This window comes from Coenobita brevimanus, chromosome 47 (assembly GCF_032717465.1).
Source record: "Coenobita brevimanus isolate Jiangsu-jjx chromosome 47, ASM3271746v2, whole genome shotgun sequence".
In the NCBI taxonomy this organism is placed as follows: Eukaryota; Metazoa; Arthropoda; class Malacostraca; order Decapoda; family Coenobitidae; genus Coenobita; species Coenobita brevimanus.
Window position 1 is genome coordinate 9035697 of NC_137000.1, and position 11074 is coordinate 9046770.

The 11074-nt window shown below is 43.6% G+C and overlaps 1 protein-coding gene across 1 annotated transcript; it reads right to left on the minus strand.

Moving 5' to 3' along the window:
• Nucleotides 1-1102: 1102 nt before the first annotated feature.
• LOC145399014 (uncharacterized) lies at nucleotides 1103-10715 on the minus strand. Its single transcript, XM_080271743.1, has 4 exons — nucleotides 10648-10715; nucleotides 7804-7874; nucleotides 2366-2723; nucleotides 1103-1173 (listed from the first exon to the last, which is right to left on the minus strand). The coding sequence occupies exons 1-4, from the start codon at nucleotides 10703-10705 to the stop codon at nucleotides 1103-1105; spliced, it is 558 nt and encodes a 185-aa protein (XP_080127869.1). The 5' UTR covers nucleotides 10706-10715.
• Between the last annotated feature and the right edge of the window lie 359 nt (nucleotides 10716-11074).

Below are 11074 nucleotides of genomic sequence, written 5' to 3' on the forward strand. Positions count from 1 at the left end.
TCCACGAACCCATATTTTAGACGTATATTTACTGACCAACGACTGAATTCTTGTATCAACTAAACTATTTTTTTCCAGGAGCAACAAGAGGCATGGGAAGCTTAAGCACCCTCCTTCCTCATCCCTCCTGCGAAAAACAAATCCTGGCTACCACAGGAAGTTGGTTGTAAATCTGTAAAATCCCTCCTTTGGTTAACATGGAGACTTCGTAGTAATTTTCACATAGCAAAAATTTTTACATTTACACTTTTCTCTCGTATGCTAGTTATGTCTCTAATAATGACAAATATCATGGTGTAACAGGATAAATAAATCGCTTATGAAGAGGTGTTACGAATACTTCCTGGCCTTTGGTGCCTTCTTCCTTGCATAAAAAAATTAGAATACGACCCCTGGCTGTGTATGTCATGTGTGACGTCACTACTACATGGCTAACTGGCTGATGTTATTTTATTATTTATTTCTTTTTACGATATTGCTGGCTCTCTTGGTTGATGGTTATTTATTGTTATTTCCTTTATTTCTATACCGTTATTCGATGTTATTGCCGGATTTTTATCTGTTCCCTTTATTTCTTATGCTGTTAATGGGATCTTCTTGGGATTTTTTTTTTTTTTTTACTTTTTCTGGTGTTCATTGCTCCCTTGGCTGGTGTTCAGTGGTGGTGCTCTCTGTCCTCCCGCAATGCCTGCCTACAGAGTGGTCAAAGATTTCGTTACACCTCATCCTTGGCGATTTATTTTTCACATCACACTCCAAACATTCTCCCACAAGTTACTTATAGCATTTCAATATCGGCACATGCTAGATCAATAACATTTATGCAAATTTATTCAACTGTACCATCCACAAGAATAAATCACTAACAATGAGGTGTAAAGAACTCAAAAGAAATTCCAGTGTCCGTTGTCGAGTTCAGTTTCCCTTATTATGCATTCAGTGTCCCCTATTACGCGTTCAGTATCCCCTATTACGCGTTCAGTATCCCCTATTACGCGTTTAGCATCCCCTATTACACGTTCGGTTTCCCCTATTACGCATTCATTTTCGCTTATTGTACATTCAGCCCCTTCTATTATGCATCCAGGTCGTCTATTATGCGCTACGTTGTAGTTGTCTCCTCAGCGCATGTGATGACTGGGGTCTCTGTAGGGCAGTTGTCAGTCGTAGTAGCTGTCCGGGTAAAAAAAAAAAAAAATTAGGATTAGTGAAATCAGTAAAAAATAAGGATTAGTTTAACACCTTGGGCGGTATTCTGGTGCGGCTAGAGAGCTTACAAACACCTCTTCCTTACCGGTTTATTTCCGATTCTGCTCTGTTACTCTACTCTTGTGTGTTATTCATGCAATCTATGTCGATATTAAAAAAGCCTAAGGAACAGAGGAGAGGAGGTTAATGGGTGGTTTGGGAAATAAATCGTTAAGGAAGAGGTGCTAGGGAGCTTCCTTACCCCACGAGAAAACGGGCCTTTGACTCTCGTGTGATGCCTTTTTTTTTTTTTTTTTTTTTTTTTTTTTTTTGGTGCTACTGCTAGACGATTTCCCCCCACTTGAGAAAGGCCCCTCGTACTGGAAGTGTTGCTCAGTGCCCTGCTAGTAAGCGCCTAAGAGTGTTAATACCGCCACCAGCATTTAGTGCAAACCAGTCGGCGTCATAAATTAAATGATCAGTTCCAGGCAGTAGTAGTAGTAGTAGTAGTGCTAGTATTAGTAAAGGTAGCAAATAATAGTAGTAGTAGTACTAATAAAAGTAGCAGAATAGTAGTAGTAGTAGTAGTAGTAGTAGTAGAAGGAGGAGGAGGAGGAGGAGGAGGAGTAGTTGCAATCCCAAGCTCATATAAAGATTAACCCGGTGGCTGGGCTGGTTTTAGTGGGGGGCACGGGGGGGCAATGCCCCACCAAATTTTTCAATTGCCCCATCAAATGCAAATTATCAGTATATAATATGTCCCCTGGCTACGCCTTTGTGCCCCATCAATATGTGTAGCTGCCCCACCAAGTGGAGCAGTCTAGAACCGGCACTGCCAGGTGTACTGCAGGCTTCAGTACGCCTTCTGCAATCCACCATCCTCCATTCAGGGGATAGAGAGGGAGTTGAGGGACGTGTGTATATCCATGCAGTTCACCCGCCTGGTTATATCGTATACCACTTCCCAGGACTCCACTCACCTAAAAAAAAGCATATTTAGGCGAAAGGTGCAGAAGAAATTGGTACGGAAAAGGTGCCACGAAATATGTGACAAAGAGCCCCCTATACTTCCCTACAGACTAAATAGCTAAGGAAGAGATGTTGCGAGCCTTTCAATCCCAATATAGACTAAATCGCTATGGTACATGTGTTGCGAGCCTTTCAACCCGGTACTCACTGGGACACACGGTGCATGCGGGCCCCACCTCCAGCTGGTACTCGCTCTGATCCGGGAGTTCCACACACACGATCCGAACACAGTGCTCCGGAACCTTCGCCAACCTGCCCCCGGGCCACTGTCCCTCGGTGTCCCCGTTGGCGTAGCATTTCTTGGGATTCGTCTGTCTTTCTCCAGCCTCCTCCGCTTCCTCCTGTCTTTTTCCAGTCTCCTCCTCTTCTTCTTCCTTCTCCTCTTCCTCTTCTCTCACGTTGAGGCTCCGAGCTTTAGTGCATGGGGTGCAGCCGTCCTCCGGTACCAACTCTACCACTCCGTTCACACATTGTACTACGTAGCAGTTCAATGGTCCTTCAATAATCTGGGGATAAAGGAGTTATTGAATGATGTGAAGAACTATACTTCCCCCCCCCTCTCTCTAACTTGGCCTAAAACTGTCAACGACAGATTAACATTAGAATATGATACTAGTCACGAAAAAGTCCTCGGCAAAGGATGTAGAGCCGTAGCACTGTCTTTTTCTGCCACTGAGCTACGTGAAATAGGTTGCAAAAGGCCGAAAATTTGGGCCAAGTTAAGGTGAAAAGACTATACCAATAACATCAAATTTTCACACAATGTTATCCTTAGTCGAGTTTTCAATTTATCAGTCACTCTTCCGCATGCTAGTGTAATAAATGTCCTGTTGTAATTTATTCGAAGAGATTGGACCCACTGCATTTGGCGCGTGAGGTGGAGGGGGTGGGAGAGGGAGGGGGAGACCGAGGATGAGATGGAGGGATGGTGTAGAGAGGTATATGCGCGTGGAGGAGGGGGGGTTAAGTTTGGGCAGCGCAGGGAACAGGGCGACATGATGGCGATTTGTTTGTAGCCACCCCTTACGGGATTAAGGCGTCTGGCTATGAGTAGATAGGTCACCTTTTAGCTACGAGTACAGGACAAGTTAATGACAGGTAAACGAACGATACGTAAACCAGGGAAATTAGGCGGAAGTAAAGGTGAATTTTATAGACAATTAACACAACCGGAAAGGAAGGTAGGATGTGACGTCATTTACGAATATCAGAGGAAGTGTGAGTGTCTGGACGCTTCGTAACACTCTTTTCTTGGTGATTTATTTTCCCTCTTAAACCCAGACAACTTCTTCAATGTTATCTTTATATATATTTATCATCGACTTAGCTTCAGTAACGACGAAAAAGAGGGTGAAAAGAAAACGTAACACGCAAAATAAATCGCTGAGGAAAAGGCGCCACGAAAGGACAAACATCGCAACTAACCTCTCCGTTGACGTAATTATCACCGTTGTAGATGCACGGATGACACGCATCTGGGGTAGTTGTGATAGTGGTTGGGGTAGTTGTGAAAGTAGTGGTTAGGGTAGTTGAGGTGGTAGTGGATGGGGTAGATGAGGTGGTAGTGGTCAGGGTAGATGAGATGGTAGTGGTTGGGGTAGTCGAGGTGGTAGTGGTTGGGGTAGTTGAAGTGGTAGTGGTTGGGGTAGTTGAGGTGGTAGTGGTTGGGGTAGTTGAGGTGGTAGTGGTTGGGGTAGATGAGGTGGTAGTGGTTGGGGTAGTTGAGGTAGTAGAGGAGGTGGTGGTGCTGGTAGTGGTTGGGGTAGTTGAGGTGGTAGTGGTTGGGGTTGTTGAGGTGGTAGAGGAGGTCGTGGTGCTGGTAGTGGTTGGGGTAGTTGAGGTGGTAGTGGTTGGGGTAGTAGAGGAAGTGGTGGTGCTGGTAGTGGTTGGGGTAGTTGAGGTGGTAGTGGTGCTTGTAGTGGTTGGGGTAGTAGAGGTGGTAGTGGTGCTGGTAGTGGTTGGGGTAGTTGATGTGGTAGTTGAGGAGGTCGTGGTACTGGTAGTGGTTGAGGTAGTTGAGGTGGTAGTTGGTGTGGTTGTAGTTGTTGAAGATGTAGTGGTGGTCGGAGTGGTCGTGGTGGAGGTTGTGGTTGGGGTGGTTGTGGTCGTGGTTGGGGTGGTGGTGGTGCTTGAAGTCGTGGTTGTGGTAGGGGTGGTAGTGGTTGAGGTGGTGGTGGAGGTAGTAGTGGAGGTCGTGGTTGGGGTAGTCGTGGTTGTGGTGGTGGTTGGGGTGGTGGTGGTGGTTGAAGTCGTGGTTGTGGTAGGGGTGGTAGTGGTTGAGGTGGTACTTGTTGAGGTGGTGGTAGGGGTGGTCGTTGTGGTGGTCGTGGTTGGAGTTGTGGTAGTCGACGTTGTGGAAGTTGTGGTGGTGGTAGGCGTTGTGGTAGTTGTGGTGGTGGTGGGCGTTGTGGTAGTTGTGGTGGTGGTGGGCGTTGTGGAAGTTGTGGTGGTGGTAGGCGTTGTGGTAGTTGTGGTGGTGGTGGGCGTTGTGGTAGTTGTGGTGGTGGTGGGCGTTGTGGTAGTTGTGGTGGTGGTGGGCGTTGTGGTAGTTGTGGTGGTGGTGGGCGTTGTGGTAGTTGAAGTCGTTGTGGACGTTGAGGTCGTTGTTGATGAGGTTGTGGTCGTACTTGTTGTGGTCAAAACTGAGGAAAGATGCAGGGATTATTTAGGACTTGAAATATTAGGCATAAAATAAAAATTCATCATATTATTATTATTATCATCATTATTATCATCAACATCATCATCATCATCACTATCATCATCATCACTGTCATCATCATCATCACTATCATCATCATCATCATCATCCACATCGCTATTCCCACCCTAGGATGGGGTGAAGTAGTAGGATGCAGAGAGCCGGAAAATAAAGAAGACGAAGAAGAAGAAGACGAAGAAGAAGAAGCACGTCATTCACTGAAAACTAATAATCATTAGATGTGGAGTGGCCTGCATCCCACATTACACAGTGCGGTTAGCTAAGACACAGAAAAGTTAGACGAGTTAGACTGTGACAAAAAGAATAACTTAATCTAGCCTAATTCTCTCTCTCTCTCTCTCTCTCTCTCTGTTTTCAATACTCACCACATGTGCAGCCGTTCACCTCCTTCAATATCAGCTCATAGTTATTCTTTCCATACACGACACACTGCACGTATAAACAGTTCTCCTCCAGCTTCAGTGGCCTTGTGTTGTTCCAGTAGTACTGCCCGTTCAACTCGCACTGCTTCGTGGTCGGGTCCCAGGCTCTCAGTAACCCAAAGACAGCATCACCATCACCATCATACCAAAGCCGTCTTGCTTGCGTGCATACACAACCAGGAACTTCCACCAGTTCGACATTTCCCCCGTTGCATATCAGTTTACCACACTGCTTCGATTCAATTTCCTGAGAGGGAGACAGTGCCCGGGAAAGTAAGTGTTCATTTAAAAAGTGGCAGAAAGTATCCCCCTTCTCCCCACAGCGCCCCAGTACAAGTGCTCGTGAAGTGGAAAAAGAGGAATAAGTGTTATGAGGTGACCAAGAACGTACTTATCTCCCCCCCCACCACCACCAAAAAAAGTGTTCGAGTAAAACTGCCATGTCTTCCGTGCAACTACAACGATGATTATGACGCCAACTGAGAGGTCGGAGAGGTAAGTTGCGATGTTTGTCCCTTCGTAGCACCTTTTCCTTAGTTATTTATTTTGCGTGTTATGTTTTCTTTTCACCCTCTTTTCCGTCATTACTGACAGTAAGTCGATGATATATATATTTATATTATATATATATATATATATATATATATATATATATATATATATTATATTATATATATATATATATATATATATATTATATTATATTATATTATATATATATATATATATATATTATATTTTATATATATATGTATATATATATATATATATATATATATATATATATATATATATATATATATATATATATATATATATTATATTATATATATATATATATATATATATATATATATATATATATATTATATTATATATTATATATATATATATATATATATATATTATAGACAGATAGATAGATTGTTAACACTGAAGAAGTTGTCAGGGTTAAAGAAGGAAAATAAATAGCTAGGAAAAGAGTATTACGAAGCGTCCAGACACACTCCCTCTGATACTCGTAAAGGACATCACATCCTACCTTCCTTTCCCGTTGTGTTAATTGTCAATAAAATTCGCCTTTACTTCTGCCTAATTGACCTGGTTTACGTATCGTTCACATACCTGTCATTAACCTGTCCTGTACTCGTAGCTAAAAGTCCACCAATCTATCTATAGCCAGACGCCTTACGGTCGTAGCCTTAAACTGTGGGCGGGCGTTCACCTTGCCCTATCCGTGTCTTTTGGCAATGTTAAAGCACGGAAGGGAGAGCATTCCCCGGCGTGCGAGAGAGGATCACCACAGCGTAGTATTGGAATCCTCGGGGAGTCGCATAGCACCCCCTCGCATGCCCCTTCGTCGTATTTTGGCAGCCTTGTGCAAGAAGTGGCGCTACTGACAGCCCATTTTTAATCAGGAAAGGGTAAACGAAGCAACGGGGTACAGTGACACATAATGGGGGGAAAATTATCCTACTGATTCCAATTACAGACAGAGGAAGGGAACTGTTTCTCTCTCTCTCTCGATTAATTACCATTCAGAACAAGCCCCAAGGAAAGGAACCCTGTGTGAAAAGACATAATTATCCACAGTGACGGCAGGAAAGAAACGCAGCAAAAGAGAAGACGGAGAAAGCATATAATGTACTATACTAAAGATCTGAAACTTGCCTAAGAATGTATCTGATCATTTTCCAGCTGTATCTGATCATTTTCCTGCTGTATTTGATCATCTTCTTGCTATATTTGATCATTTCCCTGCTGTATTTGATCATCTTCCTGCTGTATTTGATCATTTTCCTGCTGTATTTGATCATCTTCATGCTGTATTTGATCATCTTCATGCTGTATTTGATCATTTTCTTGCAGTATTTGGTCATCTTCTGCTGTATTTCATCACTTTCTGCTGTATTTGGTCATTTTCCTGCTGAATTTGATCCTTTTCTGCTGTATTTCATCATTTCCTGCTCTATATCATCATTTTCCTGCTGTATTTGGTCATTTTCCTGTTGTTTTTTATCATTTTCTGCTGTTTTTGATAATTTTCCGGCTGTATTTGATCATTTTCAGTTGTATTTTATCATTTCCCCCTCATGTAGTGTCGTGCTCCCTCACCGCCACTCAGGTACCCAGGCCGCCCATCTGTTTTCTGTTTCACGAAGAACGCCACCTGTCCATTTATGGCCTATGATTGTGGTGATTATAGCCTCGTCGATGAAAGGGGGATGCTGGACTGTACGGAGGGGGGAAACTAAAGCCTGCAGTCTACCGAGTTCACATTTCTACGTCTACTTCTACTACTATTAATATTACCACTACTAATACTACTGTTACTTCTACTAATACTATAACTACTACCACTACTGCTGCTACTATTACTACAGTCTGTTCCATTATCCAGAATGCTCTTTTTATTTCTGTTACTTAGCAGGGTGTACTCACAGCTCCTTCGTCGTAAGGATCCCCGTTGTACGTACACTCGCCGGCTCTAAGTGCTCTGCTGTCCACGAATCCTGCAACATTATACACTGAAATGACGTGTGTGTGAAAAGATGATAGATTTATACACAGATAGATAAATCGAAAATGTAAAGAGAGACTTCAAAAAAAGATAGGAGAAAAGGACAGACAGGTATATATATGTACGTACAGAAAGAGGGGAGAGACAGACTTCACACCCTGGCCATAATAAAGAAACAAATAAATTAATAAAAAGAAGACGGCGAATCGCGAGTAACAGCATCAAATATGCAGTTAGTGTAAGATAAATGAGGTGCACCTGGGAAGATCACTCAGCCTTTGGTAATATGAATAAATAAACAAGTGTATTTCTGTATTGTCACGCAAAACAAAGTCCCTCCCGAATGATAACCAAACACATGTAACTGACCTTGGGAGTAGATGGCTGGTTGTTGGGCGCGACACGCCCTCATGGTATGGGGAGCATTGTGAAGTTATATAAAAATCTGTCCATGCATGTGGAAGTTATACCGCGGAAACGAAACTGTGGACGGACTGACGGACGCACAAACGTAACCGCGCAAACCTAGAGTCCCCGACCGGTCTGACAGGTAGGGAACTAATATATAAGTAAATATATAAATAAATAACCAATAGCCACTTCAAAATTAAACAGAGGCATGCTCACTACCACGTCTTTTGAAACTATTAGTATTTGTAGTTGCAACCCCAAGCTCATCTGAATGTGAACCCAGTGGACTGCAGGCTAAAGTTACCCTTCTGCAATGCACCATCCTCCTTTTGGGGGACATGGAGGAGTGTGCGCAATGTTTGTGTAACCAAGAATCGAAGCCACCCAGGACCGTGTTCTCGTCGGGTAAGGAAGCTCCCTAGCACCTTTTCCTTAGCGATTTATTTTGGGGAACGGCTCGTTAACATCCTTCTGCACGTTATCTAAGCAGAGTATGAAGAACTTCGAATGATTTATGTGGGGGAGGCGGTGGCTCAATCGGTAGAGAGGTGGCCTGCAGTCCTACCGGACCCAGGTTCAAATCCCCGTTGGGACAGGGAACAGTTTAATGATTTGAATGTCATAAAATCAGATTTTCCTGATCTACCAGAAGACCCGCTGACATGTCATAAAAATACCCCCGCTAATACCAATACACCAGTCCTGTATGAGACAGCCCTAGCGTGTGTTCAATATGGACGGTGGGTGTTAGCGCCGAAGTGGTAACACGTAGAGGTGTATGGCATGTAGGACTACTGGGCCTTGGGAGCAGGCTGTGAAGCCTATGTCCAGAGTCGGACCAAAAAAAAAAAAAAAAAAAAAAAAAAAAAAAAAAGTACGGTGAGAGATATTTATGTGGTGTGGCATTACTGCAAATCTGTTGGTATTAGGATATAAATGACCGTGAGAGAGAATCGTGAGCTGTGGTATAACCTGACGAGTATGAATCAAAAGACAAAAAACTCCACGGATACTGGTATACCTCCTAACTTGTCAAAAAAAAAAAAAAAAACTCTTCGGTCTCGCAAACCCCAATGTCATTTAAAAAAAACACACACACACACACCCTCCCCCTATAATAAAAAAAAAAAAAAAAAAAAAAAAAACTAAGGTCTGCCAAACCTCGTCATAAAAAAAACAAAAAACTCTAAGGTTCTGCAAACCCCAATGTCACTTCTAAACACCAACCCACTCCGACACAGAATAAAGGGGAGACAAGGGAAAGGGAGAGAGGGATAGGGATGGGAGGGAGGAGGGAAGTTAGGGGGAGGGGAGGGATAAGTGAGCCAGGAAGAGAGGGGAGAGGAATATAGGAAGCAAGGGGAAGGCGGAAACTACGAGGGGAACGATAGGTTGGGGAGTAAAAGTGAAGAGAAGGATGAGGGAGCTGAGTTAACACAGAATGAGTTAGAAAGCGATGGGAAGGGAAGTGAGGGAAGAGGGAGCCGGAGGATATGGAGTGAAGTGTTGGGGGGCCAAGGAAGGCTGTTAAGTAGGAGAAACATGAGAGGGTTAGGGGACGGACGAACAAGGGGCGGGGGGAGTCAGAGGCTGGGAAGGGATAAAGTAGAGGTGGTAGTAGTAGTAGAAGACCATGTAGGGGAAGCGAAGGGTAGTGTCCTTTCACAATCTTTCCTCTGTTTGACACACTACACGTCAGAAACTGTCAGTCTGTTCTTTCTGTCCTCAGTAAACCCGGGGACGCCTACTGGAGCTCCACCTATTTAAGCACCGAAGTTTCCGACGAAGATGTGCAATGTGTGAATTATGTCCAGGGAAAATATGTGATTAACAGAGAAGTGCAGGACTTAGAAAAATAAAATTAGAAACACCAGAGATCGCATACTCCCGCCAAGGCAAATAAAATAAAAATGTACAACTGTAACACTCCTATCCTACCAGACGAATACTTTCACGGTCTCACACAGTCAATCAATTAATTCTGAAGCCTAGTCTGTCCTGTTACTGAATTTCAAGATCGCATACCTCCACCGGCGCCAAGGAAATTTACGGTTTATTCCTGCATCCGGATCCGGATCCACCTCATAATCTTATCAACTCTACCTTGATCCAGTGTACACCTATCCACCAAATTTCATTGGAATCCGATGTCAATCTTCTCGTACATCTTGAACAAAAACAGACAGACACGGGTGATACATAACATCCCTCAGCTTTGTTGGCTGATGTAATAAGGTTGTGTGATTTACTGTAGTTGTACATGTCTTTCGAACTGCATGTAAAAATGGTTTTAGATAATATGATCTGGCTAGCGGCCTGAAACTTGGAAAAAGAAATTAGGTGGTGTAATTTACCAAGAGGTGCGAGGCAGGCAAGGAGGACAAGAAGGCGACCTGCCACCGACCCAGCCATGGTTGTGGTACTGCGCAAGTGTCAAAACGAACCTCCAGTTTTTTATATATCCTCACACAGGCTGCCACACACCGCCAGGCCTCAGTTCACCCCATGACGTCATTTTTGCCACGCTAAACCAATGCCAGTTCGTCTTTTGCTTCTTCTTCCTCCTCCTCAATCATTTCTTTGTCTCCAACTGCCATTTCCTTATCTACCACTGTCATTTCCTTATCCTCGACACCTACACCGTGGAAGGATATTTTCAAATACACCTTCACTACACTCAAACCAATAAACCCACAACTCCCATTTTAACAGGGTGTATTTTCCAGTCCCACCCCAACCGCTCACCACCATTCCAGGCCATCCCGTCCGTTCCTTTGCTCA

What these genes read in the sequence shown, in the direction of transcription:
- LOC145399014 (XM_080271743.1), bottom strand. Translation starts at nt 10,705, where the DNA reads ATGGCTGGGTCGGTGGCAGGTCGCCTTCTTGTCCTCCTTGCCTGCCTC. An exon ending in TGCCTGCCTCGCACCTCTTG is followed by an intron (nt 7,875 to 10,647) that starts GTAAATTACACC and finishes ATAATGTTGCAG; the next exon opens with GATTCGTGGACAGCAGAGCA. An exon ending in ATCCTTACGACGAAGGAGCT is followed by an intron (nt 2,724 to 7,803) that starts GTGAGTACACCC and finishes CTTTATCCCCAG; the next exon opens with ATTATTGAAGGACCATTGAA.